Genomic DNA, 22,738 nt, shown 5'->3' with positions numbered 1-22,738 from the left:
AACTCAGCAGTACTTCGATTTATCCCTTAACATTGCAAAATTACACAACCACACCCAACCACACACAGCCACACACCACACACACCACACAGTCACACACACAGCCACACCCAAAGCCACACCCAAAGTCACACCCAACCACACACAGCCAAACCCAACCACACAGTCACACCCAACCACACACACACAACCACACACATGTATCTATCGCCCTCACTCTATCTATCGCCCTCACTCTATCTATCGCCCTCACTCGCTCTATCGCCCTCGCTCTATCTATCGCCCTCGCTCTATCTATCGCCCTCGCTCTATCTATCGCCCTCGCTCTATCTATCGCCCTCGCTCTATCTATCGCCCTCGCTCTATCTATCGCCCTCGCTCTATCTATCGCCCTCGCTCTATCTATCGCCCTCGCTCTATCTATCGCCCTCGCTCTATCTATCGCCCTCGCTCTATCTATCGCCCTCGCTCTATCTATCGCCCTCGCTCTATCTATCGCCCTCGCTCTATCTATCGCCCTCGCTCTATCTATCGCCCTCGCTCTATCTATCGCCCTCGCTCGCTCTATCTATCGCCCTCGCTCGCTCTATCTATCGCCCTCGCTCGCTCTATCTATCTATCGCTCGCCCTCGCTCTATCGCCCTATCGATCTATCTATCGCTCGCCCTCGCTCTATCGCCCTATCGATCTATCTATCGCTCGCCCTCGCTCTATCGCCCTATCGATCTATCTATCGCTCGCCCTCGCTCTATCGATCTATCGATCTATCTATCGCTCGCCCTCGCTCTATCGATCTATCGATCTATCTATCGCTCGCCCTCGCTCTATCGATCTATCGATCTATCTATCGCTCGCCCTCGCTCTATCGATCTATCTATCGCTCGCCCTCGCTCTATCGATCTATCTATTTCCCTTAATCTATCTATGGCACCACCACAGCATCACTCAGGGTCACCACAACATCACTATGCGCTACCCACAGCATCACTGAACGCCACAGCACCACTCGTCGCCACCACAACATCACTAAGCGCCACCACAGTATCAATCTGTGCAACCATTCAACAACTGGTTCAAATATGTTCTCTCAATGTTTCAAGCTTTATTACAAATGTCACAAAAAGATGGTAATATTTAACTTCTGTTCTTGGATTTTCGTCACAATAAAATACACTGAACATAATCTTCACAAAAGTTATTTACAAAAATGTAAGCTATTGCCATTATAAATTACAATCACTTTTATTTAAGTATTATTTAAAAAAATTAAGCCATTGTTATTTGTAATATCAATACATCTAAGTCACGTAAATACAAAACATGTTGCATTACAAATGCTACAGGTGTCACATTTGCAAAAGATAAAAGTATTGGCATTGTAAATGACAAAGCTATTAATTTCGCTATTTTCAAAACCAACACATAAATAAAAAATTTCATTTACAAGACCAATAGCTCAAACTTTCCTAATGCGAGACCTATTGCATTGCAAATGCTTGTTGTCCTTGGCAGCCGTTAATTCCTATGGGCAAGGGTGCTTTTTTGGGGGTGTTTCTACAGTGCACCTGTACTGGAAGCCCTGAAGGCTTCTGCAGCTGTGATCCCGTCTTTCACTGTCCAGAAGAGGTCAAATATGGCGGTGGAGTTAAGATACCAACCATGTTATTATTATTATTATTATTAACGAGTTTTATATAGCGCCTGGTTACCCATGTCAATTCATTTTATGGCCTCTACAGAGCAGTCCACCGGGGGAATAGATTGTATCACAAATGTAATAATGGTGAAAGTGTGAATAAATTAGTACAGTAGGCAGGTGTGCCATGGATGAAGGGAGAGATTCCCATCTATTAGAAACTGCACTGTTTGAGGCCTTTGGTTATTTGTTTAGGTGAGCAGTGCCCGCTGCCCCGTGGGTCAGACAAACTAATAGAAACCTCACACATTCAAATGTTTGAGGTGTCTCTTTCGGAAGAATAAGTCATTGTGTGAAAAGCATGTTGAAATTCTAGTATTGTCTCAGTAAACGAGGACATTTAGTGTAGATGAGGGTGAGTGTAGCATTTGTTGAGGCTGACTTGTCTAATGTCTAAATTGACCAGTTCCTCATAAAGACTGCCTGTGTGATGAGGCATCCCTGGAGGCTCGGGAAGGCCTGCTATTTGACATAATCCATAGCATGAGTACTGGCCTTTGAGTGGCAGTCAAGATTTTGCTGTCTGACACACACACAACCACAAACGTAAATCGCATCTGCCTTGTACTTGCCAGTGTCCCTGAAAGAAAGGCTTTTATGCACCAAGTGCAGTATTGAGGACATGCCGATTCATGGAACATGCCTTTTTAGTGTGTTTTTTAGGTCGAGCTATTTATAGCTCTGAACTATTGTAGTTGAAACAACCCTCTTGAACGAGCAGATTTCTCCCAATGCATGTTGTCTACTGAAGCGTGAAGCTTCGCCAGGCGCGTGCTTGGCAGCATTTGTCTCACACCACCAGACCTCAAAGGCTGCGTTTTAAAATTCACAAATAAGGATATACTTTGCATCCGATTTTAACAGCCCTTTAATGGTGCTTCAAACTTGAAGTTATTTCACCTCTTCCTGCCTCCCTTGAGTTCTTATCAAGAAGTAGACTGCTTTGGATTTACGAAAGTGAAGGCTGGTGTCCCCGTTCTGTTTGTACTAGGACAGGATGTTGAGACGCCTTCTGGGCTGCCTGGCTTCTTGTTATTCACTCCTTCTCTCTCTCACACACCACTGAAGGCCACAGCATCACTCTGTGCAACCATTCAACAACAACTGGTTCTAATATGTTCTCTCAATGTTTCACGATTTATTACAAATGTCACAAAACGATGTTAATATTTCACTTCTGTTCTTGGATTTTCATCACAATAAAATACACTGAACATAATCTTCCCAAAAGTTATTTACAAAAGTTTAAGCTATTGCCATTATAAATTACAATAACTTTTATTTAAGTATTAATTATTAAAAAAATAAAAGCCATTATTTGTAATATTAATACATCTAAGTCATGCAAATACAACACATATTGCATTACAAATGCTATAGGTGTCACGTTTGCGAAAGTTAAAACTATTAGCATTGTAAATGACAAAGCTATTAATTTCGCTATTTTCAAAACCAACACATAAATAAAACATTTGTCATTTACAATACCAATACCTCAAACTTTCCTATGCGAGACCTATTGCATTGCAAATGCTTGTTTTGCTGTGCATGCATCTAGCAGGATTTGGCAGCTAATGCCATACTCATCGACTCACCTGAATGGAATAAGCTGTTAACACACTTATGACGAAACGCATGCAACATTAACCCCATTGTCTGATTGCATAAACACTCATAACTTCTGTCACCTTTCTTTATTTACAGCCAGTAAAAAAGAAGAAAATAAAGCGTGAAATAAAAATTCTAGAAAACCTCAGAGGTGGACCCAACATCATAACGCTAGCAGATATAGTTAAAGACCCGGTGGTAAGTCTGTCGAGAGTGATGTGCAGAGGAGAGCATTTGCTTTGTCTTTGATCTAAAGGCATGTTTAATATCGAGGGTGTTTTCAGACATGCTTTGGAGGTGGGGGAATGTGTTTTAGTGCGCGGCTTTTTTTCAGAAGGTCTGGCCTCTTCTGTGACCAAACGCAAGCTTCTTCTAGCTGTAGAAACTGGGCCTTTGAAAAGACTGACCTTTCTTTTCATCTCTTTCAGTCCCGGACTCCAGCCCTCGTCTTCGAACACGTAAACAACACAGACTTTAAGGTATAGTGTGGTGGTGCAGTAATGCTTCCTTCTGCTAAATGTTGCTCGGGCAATTTGTGGGATTAATGATGGTGGCAGCTCTGAGTCCACCAGGCCATTTCATTAGATGAAGTGCACTTTTCGGAAGGTACACTTGGACAAGCAGCAGCCAGTTTGCAATCTGCTTGCGTTCCCAGTTTTGAGATCCTGCTTCTACAGCGATGAACACGGAGCAGTTAACAGTAGTAGACATTTTAAGCTTTATTTTCAAACTCTCTGCTGTGATTGCGTTTCCGCCCTCGGCTATAAACTGAGTTAACTCTGCTTAGTAAATTTTAGTGGCTTGGGCCAAGGAGCTAAAATCTGTAGAGTCCTAGCAGGGAGGAACTGTAAAGTGAAAAGTACCTTTACTGCTCACTGAAGTGTCACGTTTCCCTCCAACAGCAGCTGTATCAGACTTTAACGGACTATGACATCCGCTTCTACATGTACGAGATTCTTAAGGTAGGTGTGGCTTAGCCTACTTTTTTATGTTGGACATACTTTCTGCCATATAGTGTATTGCAAAGTTACTTAGTGATGTGGTTTGTGATTGTCATCTTTGTGTTGCTGCCCTGTGGACTCTGGGGTGTAACCTACCAGGACTCTGTTATGGGTGACATTCCACCCCTTTCATCTGTGTGGCAGTTTGTTCTCCATGGGGTATTATTCACATTGCTTGAAATCACATGATGTGGCAGTCTTTTCTATTTATTATTGTGTGCTGTTTCGCAGAAGTATAAATGTATGTACAGTGATGACACGTGCTGTCTTAAGTAAATGGGTGTTGCTTTGATATTTACACCGGTTTTAACTTGCATTTCCTCTGCTTTCTGTAGGCTCTAGATTATTGTCATAGCATGGGGATCATGCACAGAGACGTCAAACCTCACAATGTCATGATTGATCATGAACACAGAAAGGTAAGCAAGTACTGGGATTGAGTCTGATTCTGGCAGGGTTTTAAGTCTGGCTAGTTTCTCATTATGGTGGCTTTTTAAACATTAACTACGGGGGGCAGCACTTTGGGCTCACTTAAAACGCTTACAGCAAAGCCTGTTTGGTTGTGAGGCAGTTGGTGATACCACAAATATTTTACAGAGCTCGATTTTGTGATTTGTGAAGTTCTGATCACCATGACACATTGTATGGAAGTCACAGCCCACTCAATTTATGCTCCTTCCTCCGGGTTCTTTTGCTGCTCCCTGTAGCAGCAGTGTAAGAGGGCTGAACAGCAGGCTTAGTTTGTCTTGGGTGTATGGAGTAGTGAGGGGCAGAATCTGTTTCATGGCTTACTATTAAGTTTTGTTTGCATACACAATAACTAATGGTGGAGAGTGGCACAGCATTTTTAAAATTACTTGCTATTGTTTTTGAGTTGCTGTTATGTTTAGGCCCATTTTTTTCGTTGGTCCACAAAGAATCCAATTTCCTTTCCTGTGCATGTTTACTTTTGTGTTAATGCCAGTATTTAAGGCCCATCACGCCTTTCAGAGCTCAAACTGCCAGGAATGGTGGTCGTGTCTTTTTTTCTATGGCACCATCCCTCTGGAACAAACTACTTCTGAGTCTCCGTACTATTACTGAACATATGAATTTCCGAAAAAAATTAAAAACCTGGCTTTTCTGCTAAACCTATCTACGGCTCACCTCGTTTTTAGGACTGTCTGCATGCGCCATGAGACTCCCTTGGATGTGATATGTGCGCAATACAAATGTCCAGACTACACTAGTGTGCTTTTCGTGTTTTTTTTTTTTTATTTTTTATTATTTTTTTTACATTTTTCGCCAATCTTATTTATGCTTGGTCTCAGAATATTTTCTCAGTCTGGGAAAAACATCATTGTGTTGACTCCTTATAGAGCTTTCAGGGATTTTCATGGTCACTGCAGATTAAACGTAACAATCTGCTTTTCTTCTATAAAATCAATTAGGACCAGGGGAGGGGGGGATAATTTTCTCTTTCTAAAGAAACAATAGCTCTCTTGTAATTCCCAGTAGGCTTTACAAAAAAAATTGGCCCAGTGAGGACAGCCTTTGAACGAAGCCATTCTGTTCAAACTCTGCATCTAACTTTGCTGCTTTAAGCTCAATGAACCGTCTTTTGGCCCCAAAAAAATCCTTTTTTCTGCCTTGTAATTTGTTGCTTCGTTACAGAGTGCATTGAATATCTGAAGATTGATTTCTCCTCTTGTGTACTTTCTACTCAATTTTTTTTTTGGGAAGTCAGATGCAAAGGACTGCTGAAAATATGGGGTTTCCAGTTTTTAGTTATACTTATTTATTAGTGGTAAAACTCCACCTTGGTTGAATATTCGTTTTTCAGATGAATCTGAAGGAGCGACTTTTGCAGCATTTATACTGTTTTGGTGACCTATGGTGTTAAAGAAGAGTCTCCTCTTTGTGGCCACTCGATTCCCATTGTAAGACACCCAACATGCTTTGCATTTCTCCATGTACTAGGGGCCCCAAAGACCTAGTTCCACCACCCGTCCCTGCCATTTTGTGAGCATGGCAGACTGTCTGGGTTAGATCTGTTCTCTGTAAGTTTCTATGTGGAGATCAGCACACTTGCAGCTGACCACCCAGTCGAGTCTCTATCATCCTTCCAGAGAACGTTCCAGAGCTTCTCTTCCTGAAAGCTAAGTAATCAGCATTGTGGCAAGAAAAATCACTGTACTTAGGAATGCCCCTAAAATCAATGTCTACCAGTGAAGCACCGCATCCAACCCTCTTGTTCTTATCTTAGTCTTGCATCCTAATGGTCTACAAATGTCAGGGATTGTCCGTTGCAGATGATGGCTGGTACCGTCTCTATACTCCTGACGTCCTAATCACTTCAGGAGCAGAGATGGGATGTTGGGGGAAATAGGGAGAGCCATTGCAACTTCTCCTTCTGTTTGGTCCAGTTGCATGGCTGGCTCTACACTGCTTTCAAGTAAACGCTGGTCCACATGCTCACAGAAATGCTGAGCTTTTCTTGTACTGACCGTCAAATGCAAAATTCCATACGCCAGGCCCTACAGTGTAAAATAAACAATAAAAGAAACCATTCAGAATGTTAATTGGCCTTGACTAGTTGCTTATACTGAACTTCCGATTCACCTCCCATGGAGCACTAGTCTGACATTCATGGTGTGACCCGCCTAGGGAAACCTCCAAGGACTCCAGAAACCTCACGATTTGCGGAACTGCCTCGTCTTTTTAAAAAAAAAATATTTTTTTTAACTTCAAATCAGTTATGTCACCCAAGGTCACATAGCCCCAATATGCATTTTAATTCCTTTGTGATAGACCTGCTGTCTAAAGTAGAGATTATTTATTTGGTCAGTCAGCGCAGGATAGTGTATTGAGTGCCCACAACATTTTATCTACTGCAGTCAAATCTTGCATATCTCTGCCAGCACATCCTAGAGATTTATGTGGGATTGCCCTACTGGGAAGACAAGTTTGAGTGCTGGAAAAGTAGAGGGACAAGGGTGTAGGAAATAAGTTACATGAAAGAGGAAAATTATGGTAAGCATAGAGGTAAGTGAGATGCAGGAAGGAAGAATTGACAAAGCAATGAACAAAGAGTAAAGAAATGCCTATTGGATAAATTGCAGCACTGTTTTTTGGTGCTGTTAAAAACACTGAAATACCGTTTACAACTTTTGAAAACACTGAAAATCCAACCATAATTAACGACAAACCTGAAAACCCAAGCATTTATTTGGATGTTATTCTTCCTCAAAGATATGTCTTCCCCTTCAGCCGTCACACGTTGGCTTGTTCGTTGAACAGGTTATTAAAGCAAATGTTTTTCTTGCCTCATTATTTTACTTCTTTTGAAATGTTCTAGTTGCCATAAACTGCATTTTCCAAATACCATAACAGAAACCCAGCAGTACTGAGGAAAGTAACCCTCCACTGGAGAAAAAAAGTTTTCTCGTAAAACCCTCACCCACCAGGGTTACCCCTTGGTGGCATGCTTCATCATCTGGTCCATCCTGTTCCGCTGCGGAGCGGGGGTGCTGCGACCCGTGGAATACTTTCAAGACTATACAATGTAAAAGGAGATGGTGTAAAAAATAGAAGTTGGGGGATTGGGTTTGTGTGCCTTAAAAATACCTGCCTAGTAGGTTTAACCTATCTATTCAGACCTCGTGCCAATATGATTAAAGACTGGAGGACTTTAGGAAATTAGGGTGGCATGTACCCGGTTTCCCAAGGGTCAACATGTTTCAAGCTGTACCTCCTTTTCGCTTTTCATCAGTGTGAGAAGTTGGCCTGATATGTAGTGTTTCCAATTCTGGAACCACTGGGTATCAGTCCAAACAAACCCCAAAGATGTCAGGTTGTAAGTCAACCTTGTAGACAAGCTATCCTAATGGTAGCATGGACTAAGCAGCCTTAAAGGCTTAACTTAAGAGGTCGTGTTAAGCGAGCTGTTTTACCACATACAATCCTGTAATCAAATGAAAGGACACCACACAAGTATATATTGTAAAAATATATGTATTTATTTCTAAATTACTCCCCAGTACTCTTTATGAGGAAAGGGGCACAAGCGTTAAATCAAAAGCACAGTAAAACATATAAAGTTGCACAATTATGGATGAGGGCGGGTGGCCACTCAGACCATATACTAAAAAAGTGGTATAAGGAACACTTATCGAACAGTGGTTAGGCCTAGGGCCTAGAGATTCGCTGGGAGCAGTCAGGACTAGCAATGCTGAAGTCGGGAGTAGCCCACAGGAGACGGGTGCAGCACGGAAAGTGCGGCGCGCACCAATGCAAATCTCTAGGCCCTAGGCCTAACCACTGTTCGATAAGTGTTCCTTATACCACTTTTTTAGTATATGGTCTGAGTGGCCACCCGCCCTCATCCATAATTGTGCAACTTTATATGTTTTACTGTGCTTTTGATTTAACGCTTGTGCCCCTTTCCTCATAAAGAGTACTGGGGAGTAATTTAGAAATAAATACAACTAAGTCGAAAACCAGCTAAACACAAGGCAAAAAATCTGGGGTAACCATAGTCAGGTAGCCACCTTCCTACAATCAGGACCATTGGGAAACCATTATTTACAATAACTATAGTTCCCTAGTACAGCTCCTGCTACATAACAATACTCATTGCATGCAACTGAAAGGTGTATATACATATACCACCTACCTGGCCAACGTTGTCTTTTGTTTCTGGGAAAAACCGAAGAGGGGGTCAGAGTTCACAGCCTCGGAGCTGTATGTATGTTCCTATGTTTTCATTCTAATCATATCTAAAAGACACGTTTGTGATAGATTCCTTACCTTAGAATATCCCCTGGCATCAGACTAGATCTGGAAAGTTTTTCATCCGCATCACCCCTGCGTGTCTGTAGATGGCTTTGTGAGGCTCCGCGTCGGTCGCTGGCGTCGTAAGTGGTGAGGTGGCATCACGGAGACTACTTAGGTGCCACCCATGCGCGCTGTCAGTTCTTTCTTTTTCCGCGCCAGCAAGTGCGGATCCGGTTAGAGCACGTACCCTAGTCTTTTTTTTTTTTTACTAACTTTTTGAGACTTTTGTCTACTTCTTGAGTCTTTGCACCTGGTGCCACGTAGAGATGCCCGGATTTAAATCCTACAGGTGCCTGCCGCCGCACGATGTCGGTGCCCGACCCCCACTGCGTTTGTCTCTACTGTCTAAAGTGCGACCATGACTCTCCGTCATGTTCAGACTGTCTCTGTTCTCCGGCGGAGTCCCTGCTTCATATCAACCTTTTGGAGCTTCGGGCGATCCGTCTTGCATTGAAGGCATTCCTTCCCTCTGTCCGGAGAAGTGTAGTCTGTCAGGAGGCTCTGTGCCTCTGAACATCAAGGCATTACCTTGGTGGTTCAACACCTGGCAGGTTCTCTGAACGCCAGGGCGGACGAACTCTGCCGCCGGAGCTTGATGGATCACAAATGGCATCTGAACTCAGACGTGGCGCAAGGTCTCTTTTTGTAGTGGGGAGAGCCTTGGTTGGATCTATTCACCACCGAAGAAAACACGCAATGTCGTCAGTTCTGCGCGTTGAAATTTCCATGGCGGCACTCGCTCTGCGACGCTTTTCGTCACAGGTGGAGTTGCGGTCTGTTGTACGCCTTTCCGCCTATACCACTTCTGCCCAGAGTGCTGAAGAAAATTTGTCGCGACCAGGCCCACGTCATCCTTGTGGATCCAGATTGGGCACTAAGATACTAGGATTCAGAGTTACTCAGCATGGCTATAGATTCCCCGATTCGAGTCACTCTTCGGGAGGATCTTCTGTCGCAGCAGCAGGGGACGGTCCTCCCCAAGAACCTGTCCAGCCTCCACTTCCATGCGTGGAGATTGAGCGGTGACAGTTGACAGCTTTCGATCTTCTCCTGAAGTCTGTGATGACATTCTGGCAGCCATGCGTCCCTCCACTAATACGCTATATGCCTTCAGGTGGAACAAATTTGCGGCATGGTGCACGGCAAAGGCTGTGGGTCCCCTTTCTGTCCCCCTTTCTGAGGTCCTTCTGTTTCTTCTGTTCCTTCTATCCTTGGCCCAGCAGGGCTCTGCTCTGGGCGCTATCAAAGGTTATCATTTGGCCATCTCCGCCTTTCTACAGCTTCCAGATCAGCCTTCTTTTTTTAAGTCCCTGGTTGTTAACCGTTTTCTCAAAAGCATTACACACTTGTTTCCTCCCGTGCCTTTCATAAGGCAGCAATGGGACTCAAATCTTGTCTTGACTTATCTGATGTGCGCTCCCTTTGAGCCCCTTCATAACTGTCCTCTATTCTTCTCACTCTAAAGATTGCTTTCTCTGTAGCTATCGCCTCTTTCAGAAGAGTGAGTGGAGTGAGTCCAGGTTCTTTCTTCTAAACCTACTTTTCTTTCTGTTCATCCGCACAAGGTGGTTTTAAGGACCCTTCATTCTTTCTTGCCAAAGGTTGTCACGCCTTTCCTCATCGGCCAGACCATCACTTTGCCCACCTTCTTTCTGCCTCTGCATCCTCCAAAAGAGGAAGATAGACTCGATCGTCTGGACCCAAAAGGTGCGCGCTCGTTCTATCTGATGTGCACACAACAGTTCCGGGTGGATGACCAGCTCTTTGTTGGCTACGTGGGCGCCAAAAAAGGTTGGGTTCTGTGCATCAAAGCGTGTTACTTATTTGCTAAGAAGGAGCCTCCTGTGGGGCTACATGCCCATTCTACTAGGCCGACGGCCACTACTGCCTTGGGATGCGGCGTTCCCTTGCAGGACATTTGTCAGGCAGCTACATGGGCTTCGCTGCACAGGTTTACCAAGCATTTCTGCCTTGACAGTCCAGTCCGGAGAGACTGCTACTTTGGCTGTTCTGTTCTCCGTGACTTTCTGGTGTAATCCTATTCGCAGACCAACCACTGTGGTTGGTATTGCTGGGGTATCTATTCTAAGGTAGGGAATCCTATCACTAACGTGTCTCTTTCAGATGCACAAGTTACTACTTGTGTAACGATATATCTGAAAGAGACATTAGTTAGTTATAGATTCCTTACCACCCCACCCATCCTTCCCGTTCTAAAAACTGATTCTAGGGTTACGGTCCTCCCTTTCAGGGCCCTAGTTTCATAGCACCAGTGGTCCGTTTCTCGCATGGCTCTGCGTTCCTGGCGCAGAAAGTCGTGTACAGAACTGACGTCAGCTCGCATGGGTGGTGCCTAAGTGGTCTCCGTGACATCATCTCGGCGCTTACAGCGCCAGCGACTGACGCGAAGCTCCACAATGCCACTTACCGACGCGCAGGGGTACTGCTGACACAAAACTTTACAGATCTAGTCTGACACCTGGGGATATTCCAAGGTAAGGAGTCTACCACTAACTAATGTCTATTACAGATATATCATTACACAAGTAGTAACTTGTGCATTCAGTGAAATTTGCACCTAAAAGTGAAGGGAGGTGATTTTAAGACACAGTGACTGGGCACAGCTTGTGTCATCCCGACTTTTAAAATAACCTGGTATCCCCAAAGTGTAATTCAAATCTACACACACATAAAAACACACTTTACAAACCTATATAAAAGTGTAAGGCACCACGTACATTCATATCATTTTGTCATTGCCCCATGGTTCCTCTGGGAGAGAGTGAACCCTGTAGTCACTTTCTGTAATGGAAAAATTCGGAGGAGAAACAAAGAGCATATCTCTCATTAATGCGGGCGAAATTCTTTTAAGAGAATGATCATGGCTACACTCAGTGGAAAATGAATGAACAAGCGAGAGAGGCTGTGATTGATGTAGAGAGAGGACTTGCGGCATGTGCCACACTTACCATATCAAGGCTGCAGCTCTGCTGATCTACCTATTGGTGTTGCCGACCGAGGACTGTATCTTACTCATGCTGGGCTCGCCGGCTGATTAAATCAGAAAATGGGCATAGGAACATAGCGTCCTCGCGCTCACTAGAGGACTAGACCGCGTTATTCCATACAAAGATAGCGAACAAAATTGGAACAACCTCTCGGTTCCATTAGTGGTTTTTTGAAAAAAAACTTAAGAGTCCCGAGGCATTATCATTGGGAATGTAAAATAAACTACTAATCCACATATCTGTTGATGTATTTTCTTTGTGGAATAACGATTGATTGGATATAAATAGAGCATTTGGTACAACAAAGCAAACGTAGGTTGTTCTGTGGTTCAATATTTGCCCATTCAATAGTGGTGACAAAAAATAAAAATAAATATCTGAGTCAGATGTATTGGCCCCCAAATGGTGTGATGATGATTCATGAATTGTCCATTTCTTAGTTCATAGATATATTTTTTTACCAACATGGGTTGTCAGGGTTTGTGTAGTGTATTGCCTCTAGGAAATGATTATCTTATCTAATGTATTGGTTCCGGGGATGCTGTCATTTAACCCCTCAAAATGAGTTATAACTCTAAAGACCCAACGCTGTTCCCTTTCGAACAATCTTGATTCAGAGTTCTCCTGTTTCATTAATGTGCAAGAAAGACCCATTGATAATCCGGGGCTGTATGCCTCTACATAACATGTTGACATTCGTGTGGTGGGGCTGCCGCATCTCAAGTTGCTGCAATGTTAACAGATCCTTGTTTTAATCCTCCTTGTCATCCCTATGTAGTGTAAATTACTGGGGCATGTTATCGGGTACACTAATCTTTGTGTTGCAGTTCGTAAAATTCCTCAGTTGCCAAGTAATTTTGTTAAAGAACACTGTTTTCGAGGCATATGAGCTGCAGATCTCACATTGAGCATTAGAGCGCCACCTGGTGTTGGGCTCATATGATTGCATGCTGTCGTCGTCTTGGTAGAAGTCTTTGTAGTCACGAGCTAGGTGACTCCTCCCTTGGACGATAGTGCGCATGGGCATCGACTCCATCCTTGGATTGTTTTTTTTCCGCAACTGGGTTCGGATGCAACTTTTCCGCTCTGGTTTGAAATCACTCTCCAAAAACTTACACTCTTCTAAACAACTTTCGACATCAAGAACCATCGACTGGATCTCATCAGCTCTATTCCGGTCGTTGACGCGGGCCGTTGGGCCTATCCATGCTGTGAGGCCTACAGCTTATGGAAAGGACGCTTGCAAGAAATGCCCCTAGTGTGGAGTAAAATCCCCTCCGTGACCATCACATGGTCTGTAACCTGTGCTTATCACCGTAACACGATGAGTCCAGCTGTCCAGCCTGCACAGCCTTTCGATCCAAAAAGACTATTCGAGATCAGAGGGCCCATCGACAAATCATGCAGAGTTCAGCTCCGGAACCGGAGGACATCTTCGAGGGTCCAGATGTCCCTGAGGAAGATTCCGAAGATCTCCATCGTATCTGGGGCAGACAACTCCGAGGACTCTATACCTTCGGGTCAACGCGTGAGTACTACTGCCTCTGCCCCAATCCCAACACCCAAATCAAAGGCTACGGTCAACACTCCGCCTCCGGGGCCCAGTCGCGACTGAAAAACTACTTCAGATGCCTCGGCTTCGAGCTCGGCTCCGAAGAAAATACAAAAGCCTTCCTGTAGCTCGGGACCGAGCAAACCGTATGTGCCGATACCACCAGCTCCATCGGCACCAAAACCGAAAGAAGTCCCGGTTCCAAAAATAACTCTGAAACAGTCGACACCGAAAGACAAACCAGCTCTGAACATCATAAAGCCTGCTTCCGACGCTTCCAAGCCGACGAAACCAGCTTCGGCTCCAAAGCCAAGATCTTCGGAGCCAAGACCTACGTCAAAGGACTCTGCCACGACTCATAAGGCTAAGGACACAGAAAAGAGACAACCACGCTCTGAACTGAGAAAATCCGCACCGAAAGCGGTCCTGAAGAGCTTTTTCACCCTGATCCTCGACAGGAAAAGATCTATATTGATCCAAACACAGGACATGTTTCTACTGGGCCACACAGAAAGAGGTAATTAGATACAGCACCTCCACCTCCAGTGCCAGTAAAAAAGGAGGACTGTGCCCCATCACGTATGCGTCCTTCTTCCCCTATACCTCACTCTATTCCTCCTCCTCTTCCTTCACCACACTCTATTCCTCCTCCAGCTCGAAATTCTCCTCATTTCTCACCACAGCATACACCTCCTCATAAAGATATTATGGGGGGAGGGAATGACCTACATGACCCTTTTAACTACCCAACAGATCCACCTGACTAGGAGTACCCAATCCCACCAGATGTCCCACAGGATGTACCAGATATTCCTGATCCATATGCATACCCATCCAAACCTTCTCCTCCAGAAGATAATGTTGGGTTTGGACACTTACTTAATAGAGCTGCCATCCATCATGGGGTCACAATGCACTCAGATGAGGCAGAAGAAGATTTTCTACTTAACAACTTTGAGCAATCCCAAAAGTCAGTGCAAATATTACCTATGATCAAAGGAGTCATTAAGCATGCACCAGAAGTGTTTAAAGACCTTGTACGGGCTAGGACCCTAAACCCCAGAATAGAAAAGAAATTTAGGCGTGCTCCTGGGGATCCCGCATACATTAAACAGCTACCTTTAGACTCACTAGTCGTTTCCAACGCTAGAAAAAGAGCAAACTCCCAAACATCAGGTGATGCGCCTCCTCCTGATAAAGAGTCAAAGATGATAGACGCTTCAGGCAAGAGAATAGCTGCCCAAGCAAGTAACACATGGCCCATAGCTAATACACAAGCCCTCCTCACAAGATACGACAGGGCTCATTCTGATCAGCTAGAAACACTCTTACAGCATCTACCTGACCAATATAAAGCACAAGCTAATGACCTTATCCAAGAGGGTAAGCTAATTTCTAATGCTTCCATCAAGTGCGCACTTGATGCAGCAGACACTGCATCTAGAGCAATAAACCCTAGTGTCCTCCTTAGACGCCATGCATGGCTTACGCATCTCGGGCTTTAAGCAAGAGGTGCAAACTACCATATTAAATCAGCCATTTAACCAACTGCAGCTTTTTGGCTCAGATGTAGACACAGCATTTGGAAAGATGAAAAAGGATACTGAGACTGCCAAATCTATGGGAGCTTTGCAGTCAACACAAACAAGAGGCTCCTTCCGTTGCTCCTTTTATAGAGGAGGCTCCAAACAAGCTGGAGCAGACAATTCAGCTTCCTTTAAAAACAATACACAAACATCCTCCAATAGAGGATATTTTAGAGGAAGCTACAGAGGCAATAACAAGGGGAGAGGTAATAACAATCGAACCTCTCCCACCACAAAACAGTAACTTCCTTTAGCTCCCCCAGCAGCATTCCACTCCTGCACGGGGAGAATAACACAGTTCCTACCTGTCTGGAATTCCATCACAACAGACACGTGGGTAAGATAGATTATACAGTATGGCTACTGCCTAGAACTCACAGCTACCCCTCCACATATACCACCCAGACAGCATCCAATGTCTACAGAACATTTTGCGCTGCTCAAACAGGTTCTATCATTGCTTCAAAAAGACGCAATAGAAATAGTTCCATTACAACATCAAGGGACAGGGGTTTACTCGCTGTATTTCCTAATACCCAAGAAGGATGGGACACTTAAGACCAATTCTCGACCCCAGGCCCCTCAATCTGTATATACACTCAGATCATTTTCATATGATCACTTTACAACAAGTGCTTTCATTGTTGCAACAAGGCGATTTCCTTACTACGCCAGATCTCAAAGACGCCTACTTCCACATTCCCATACATCCTATTCACAGGAAGTATCTACGGTTTGTACTAGGACAACACTATCAGTTCAAAGTCCTTCCATTCTGTGTCACAACTGCACAGAGTGTTTACAAAGTGCCTAGCAGTAGTAGTAGCACATCTCAGAAGGTAACACATCCATGTCTTCCCATACCTAGACGATTGGCTCATTAAAGCAAAGTCATTCAACCAGTGTGTCCAACACACATCTCAAACAATTGCACGACTTAGGGTTCACAATCAACTACATCAAGTCGCATTTCCAGCCCGCTCATGTACATCAATACCTAGGAGCCACAGTAAACACGTCTACAGCTCTAGCTTATCCCAGTCCAGCCAGGATACAGAGCATTCAAGCCTTAGTCACAAGGTTTCAAGAACAACACTCTCTCCCAGACAGTGTGCATGCAACTAATAGGCATGATGGCATCTTGCATTTTTATTGTACCATATGCAAGACTGCAAATGCGCGTATTGCAGGAATGTATAGCACAGCAGTGGAACCAGGCTCATGGACAACTTACAGACCTGGTGTTGGTAGACAGCCGCACACATTGCGCTCTGCAGTGGTGGAACACCAAAAACTTGTCCAGAGGGCGGCAGTTCCTCGAGCCTGTTCCACAGATGGTACTTACAACAGACTCATCCCTGACAGGATGAGGAGCCCATCTCCTACACCATACAAGTCTGGGAAGACGGACCACTCAACAAAAAGTGCTCCACATCAATCACCTAGAGCTGCTAGCAATATTCCTAGCACTCAAGTCCTTCCAAGTACATGCACAAAACAAAGCTGTCTTACTCCGGGTGGACAATATGACAGCCATGTACTACATTCAAAAACAAGGAGTCACACATTCTCTGCAACTGTCCCAGCTCGCACAGAACATTTGGAGATGGGCCATTCTAAAAAACATATCTGCTAGCATAACACCTTCCAAGGGTTCACAATCAGATTGCAGATCTGTTAAATCGACACTCAACAGATTCACGAATGGGAACTACATCCGTAAGTTCTTCTACCATTCTTTCACAAGTGGGGTCACCCAGACATAGATCTGTTCGCCACACACAAACTCTAATTACCCAACCTTCTCCGCCAGGTTTCCATACCTGCTGTCCAAGGCAATGCAATATGGATGAACTGGTCAGGGCGATTTTGCGTACGCTTTTCCGCCACTCCCACTAATACCACTAGTAGTGCGCAAGCTAAGACAACAGTCTCTCAAAATGAGCTTAGTAGCTCCCACATGGGCACGCCAACCGTGGTTCACAACGCTGCTAGAACTCTCTAGTTCCACACCAAAGACTGTCTGACACCATCCATGCTAACGCAGAACCATGGAGACATCAGACATCCAGATCCAAGTCAACTGAATCTGGCGATCTGGCTCCTGAAGTCTTAGAGTTTGGTTACTTTAACCTACCATCATACTGTATGAATATCCTTAAAGAAGCCAGAAGACCTACTACTAGAGCTTGCTATGCAGCAAAATGGAAGAGATTTGCCATTTACTGCACCAATAATCAAATTGATCCCCTGGATGCTTCCATCCAAAATATCATCTGCCACCTTCTACACTTACAAAGATGTAGTCTAGCATATTCATGTATAAGACTACATCTTGCAGCCATTGCTGAGTACCTACAAAATAGAAATCTGTCATCATTTAGAGTACCTACAATTAAAGCATTTATGGAAGGATTAAAAAGAATCCTTCCTCCTAGGTTACCTCCCTCTCCAGTGTGGAACCTAAACATTGTTCTTACCAGGCTTGTGGGACCCCCTTTTAAACCTTTACACAAATGTGGACTGCAATTCCTCACAAGGAAAACAACTTTCCTTATTGCTATTACCTCTCTCAGGAGAGTGAGTGAGATTCAAGCTTTCACTATACAAGTACCATTTTTACAATTGCACCATAACAAAGTGGTCCTAAGAAAAAATCCCAAATTCCTTCATAAAGTCATTACTCCATTTCATCTAAACCAATCAGTAGAATTGCCAGTGTTTTTTCAAAACCCAGACTCTGTAGCAGAAAGAGCTTTACACACTCTAGACTTGAAGAGAGCCCTTCTCTATTACATTGACATGACCAAATCCTTTCAAAAAACAAAACCATTGTTTGTAGCTTTCTCGCCACCACATAAATGCAACCCCATCTCTGAAGCTGGAATTGCAAGGTGGATTGTAAAATGCATACAAATATGCTATCAAAAAGCAAAACGTACATTAACAATTCCTCCTAGAGCGCACTCCATTCGCAAACTAGGAGCCTCTTTGGCTTTCTTAGGGAACATTCCCCTAGAAGACATATGCAAGGCAGCAACATGGTCTACAACACATACCTTCACTAGACACTAGTGTGTTGATGTGCAAGCCAAGCAGCAATCTACTGTAGGCCAATCTGTCCTCAAAACTCTTTCAAACTACTGCAACTGATGCAGGTGACCACTGCTAGGGGAGACACTGCTGTATAATCAATGCTCAGTGTGAGATCTGCAGCTCATATGCCTCGAACGGAAAATGCTGCGTACCAGTATGCATCTGTTTTTGGCATGTAGACCTGCAGTGTCTCACATGCCCACCCGCCTCCCCGGGACCTCCTATCTGTTCCAGTTCTATCTTAATTGGATATACATGCATGGACATCCTTTTTTCTTTCTACTAACTCCATTTCTCATCATGGCGAAACTCAATCTTCGGATGGAGTCTATGCCTATGCGCACTATCGTCCAAGAGAGTCACCTATCTCGTGACTACAAAGACTTCTTCCAAGACGACGACAACATGCAATCATCCGAGCCCAACACCAAGTGGCTATCTAATGCTCCGTGTGAGACTACAGCTCTACATGCCAAGAACAGATGCATACTGGTGAGTAGCATTTTCCTTTTGTCGGTTTGGTCAGGAGACACACTACATGCATTTCCTGCGTGGATAGTGGCCCATGACTGGTGCTAAAGTACCTTGTAACCCAGCTGAGGTCTTTTGGTTGTCACAAGGGCGAGTGTGGACCAGCATATCTTTTAGACTTTTACCCCTCTTGTGGGAAAACATAGGACGTGGTATTGAGAGAGATCCACTTTTCAAAATGCCCCAGTGTTGTCGATGATTTTTGTCGCTAGATTGGACGCTATACTGAAGGTGGGAATATATATTGCTCTCTTCCTAGTCTTTCTGTGCCCAGGTTTGTAAAAGGGCTTCCGGTTATTCTGTGCCCTCCTTTTGGTCTGAGCCACCATCATCTTAGGGTATTTTCTGGCCTCCAACTTGCGGGCGTGCTGGTCAGCTTGTAATTTGTAGTTTCCTAGCTCAGAGTAGTTCCTCCATATTCTTAGGAACTGTCCGATCAGTACAGTTTGCCTCAGGTGTCTAGGTTGAAAGCTGTCGTATAGTACAAGGCAGTTCTTTGCTGTTGGCTTCTCATGAGTAGTAGTTCTCAAGGTACCATTGTCCGCTACTATGTTAAGATTCAGGTACACAGGTGCGTGGCCAGCAGCCGGCTAATATGGCCGCAAACTAGGAGAGCTCCGCTAGCCACATAGTGGGAGCCCCGTAAAATACGGCAAAATCCCTATGGTTTGAGTGCACCCTGCGGAGAGGAGGGCACCGGGCGCTTGCAGCAATCAACTGACTGAGTTTTGGACTGCCGGAGGCACGACAAGCCTGGGAAACTGAGCCCCAGCTGCGGGAGCACGTGCTGGCAAGATTGCGCTGCCCCGTCGGGCCTGATCGAGGAGGCTGACATTGAGGCTCGATGTGTGCAACAGTCCGGAACGCCCATAGCAGGACGTTTGACAGTGTGTGGAGTGGCAACACCGTAGATCTCTGCGTGCCAGGACCAGCCAGCGTGGTCTAAAGCAAGGCGCGTGAATTGCAAGAACGCACCAGTACAGGTGCCAGATCCAGCGTTCAAGCCGAAAATGTGTGCGTGGCTCGAGAGGGACCACGGTGGGCCCGAAAGTGTATAATTGACCCCACCCACGTGGGAACTCGCACTGGACACTCTGGGGGTGCCCTGATCTAGGGAGAGTCGTCAACAGGGCCCTGAGAAGAGCCGCAGGGGAGCCCTCGGTCCGACGGCAAGGAAGGAGTGAGCACGATTGTCAGACGTCTCAACAGACCAAAGCGACCACGACCGACGGAGGCTGTGGGCATCATCAGTCCAACGACCGTATCAGGGAGCTGCCAGATGGGGTGCACAAAAGGAGTGGGTGTGGGCCAATCCAACCAAATCGACAAATACACCATCGGTATGGGCCATGGGGGGGGGGGGGGGGGGGGGGGGGGGGGGTTCGGTTCAGGGACAGAAAGGTGAGGATCACACTCAAGACCCCTTGCTGAAAGATATACTTCGGGCCATAACAAAGCTCTGAGGAACCTTTGAGCCGAAGCTGGATTCAGTGGCTGAAGACGTCAACCTGCTCAGAGCAGATTTTTGTAAATGTCAGACAAAATGGCCTCGGCGGAAGCCGGTATTGATGGTTTACAATCTAAGGCTAAGCGCCTGGAAGACCATGTACTGAAATGGCCAAAAACCAGATGGACATCCTAGCTCGCCTGGATGATCAAGAAGGCCGAGCCCGGCATAATAACATTCAGGTAGTGGAGGTGCCAGAAGGCATGGAGGGACCATCGGTAGACCTGTTTCTGGAAGACTTGATCCTGAATAAATTGAAGCTGAAGTGTCTCTAAATTCTTCTCAATTGAGAGGTCCCATCGCGCCCTGGGGCCGAGGCCCAAGCCAGGAGCTCCCCCACGCTCGATAATAGCGCTCCTTCTCAACTACAGAGATGGAGATATAACAGGGGGATCTGCATGAAAACGCCACAATCCGTTTTTCCCCCCCCCCCCCCCCCCCCCTGACATCACGCTCCAGGTGCACCGCCAGCGGCTAACCTTCGATGCAGTAAAACAGGCCCTGCGTGATCAAAACATCAAATACATGATGTTGTTTCCAGCCAAATTGAAAATAATTACGGAGGTCAAGACGTTCACGTCGGCAGAAGAGGCGAGCGCCTGGCTGGAGAGTGGTTGGGCGGGAGGTAGGTAAGGCCCAACAACACACCTCCAAAGAGCGGAATGGAGATCAGAGAGGCGAAGACCAAGATTCCGTCACTTCAACGCAGAGACCAGATAAGTGACCACTCCTGGGGTACTAGACTGGCAGAATGGGGAGCATGATTGGGGGTGCAGGGCAAGTGACATATCGAGCCTGCCACGGAAGTGAGACAGTGGGGAGTAGTCAGACAATGTTGCTGGGACAACTGGCTGATGCTAGACTAGACATACGCATCGAGGTGTACTCATAAAGAAGACTGTGGTATAAGATACCATGTGACTTGAGCCTGCAGCGCACCCCCAATACAGTTATTACTATTATCCAGTTTGAGCGACAGACACTCTGCATGTTGGGGAGGTGGGAGGTTCTTTACTCACCAAGCAGTGTTGCAGGTGGGGGGGGGTTGGATAGTGTTTAATTTTTATGTTTCCTTGTTTTGATGTTTCCAGCTCAGAACCAAAAGAAACTCCATGTACATGCACAGAGGAGAGGGATGGGGGTTGGATTGGATCGAGAAGCAGCCAAATGCAGAATACCATGACTAGGGCTAGTGTGGGCCCCACGCAGCTCAAGGCCTGGACCTGGAATGCAAATGGTTTGGGGAATAAAATTAAACGCACCCTGGTAATGCAGAATATTAAGACACACCCCAGATGTTATAATGATCCAGGGAAAACACATTAAGGGTAACAAATATAAAGCGCTGGATTGCTTTGGATACAAGCTTGTGGCCCACTCTGGTTTCACCACCAACACCAGGGGGGTAGGTATCCTGATACGGGCGGCCTGCATGTTCATAGTTGGGAGGATCTGGTAGGATGACGCGGGCAGTTGTGTGGCTGTGACAGGGAAGTGGGAGGAACGATGTGTTAACTTCTGCTCGTTCTATGTCCCCCCGAGGCTGCAGAAAATCGTATTTCCAATGATCAGTACTATCCTTATAGGGCTGCCGGTGGGCACACTCCTGGCTGGGGGCGATGAAAATGTGTTGATCCGGAGCTGGATCGCTCGCGTGTTTCGATGTGACAGAGGACCGAGGGGCTTCTCCTCGGCTTCCTGTCGGCCCTGGGCTTGGTGGACATCAGGAGGGCGCAAAACCCCCGACAGCAGCAATATATATACACTATTCGGTGCAACGCGGTTCATTCTCTAGAATCGATTCTTATAGGGCACCAAAAAAAAGGAAGAGCAGATGCCTATGCAATCCCTAGAACAAGAGGCACTTCAGATAGAGAAGGAAGTGGCAGAGCGGGGCAACTCGGCCCTGCGCCACGCTCTTGCCCTGCGCCAGTATGAACTAATAGTAACGGCGGAGAGTGCAGCTCGGGCACATGCTTTAGCAGTGCAACATCGCCTCTACGATGTTGGCGATAAGGCATCCAGATTGCTTGCATGGCTCGAGAAACGCAATAAGGAGCGGTCATGGGTCGCATCTGTCCAGGATAAGGATAGCATTCTGCACACCGCCAATGTAGATATTGCAGAGGCGTTTGACTCATACCATGAGGATGTTTACTCACCAGTCAGTACGAGGTCGGAAAGTGACTGCAGTGAGTTGAGTGACTTCTCACTACCTGTGGTGTAAGTCTACGACAGGGAGGTCTTAGAGTCTGAGATTACGGACGATGAATTATTAAAAGCGCTAGGACCCCTAAAGGTGGGTAAAGCGGTAGGACTGAATGGGCTTCCCGTCGAA

At 45.6% G+C, this 22,738-nt stretch overlaps 1 protein-coding gene across 2 annotated transcripts in view; it reads left to right on the top strand.

Annotated features, from left to right (window-relative positions):
- The window catches only part of CSNK2A1 (casein kinase 2 alpha 1), a 139,692-nt gene that overhangs the window by 66,021 nt on the left and 50,933 nt on the right, over nt 1–22,738 (top strand). The window contains exons 4-7 of one of the 2 annotated variants that reach the window (XM_086932722.1): nt 3,401–3,502; nt 3,733–3,783; nt 4,207–4,266; nt 4,641–4,724. In XM_086932722.1, the coding sequence (XP_086788848.1) occupies nt 3,401–3,502; nt 3,733–3,783; nt 4,207–4,266; nt 4,641–4,724 (297 nt within the window). The remainder of the gene's footprint in view (nt 1–3,400; nt 3,503–3,732; nt 3,784–4,206; nt 4,267–4,640; nt 4,725–22,738) is intronic. The other variant, XM_086932723.1, reaches the window with a different exon arrangement.

Source organism: Lissotriton vulgaris, chromosome 7 (genome assembly GCF_964263255.1).
Source record: "Lissotriton vulgaris chromosome 7, aLisVul1.2, whole genome shotgun sequence".
Lineage (NCBI taxonomy): Eukaryota > Metazoa > Chordata > Amphibia > Caudata > Salamandridae > Lissotriton > Lissotriton vulgaris.
This window is presented reverse-complemented; position numbering and strand designations above follow the sequence as displayed.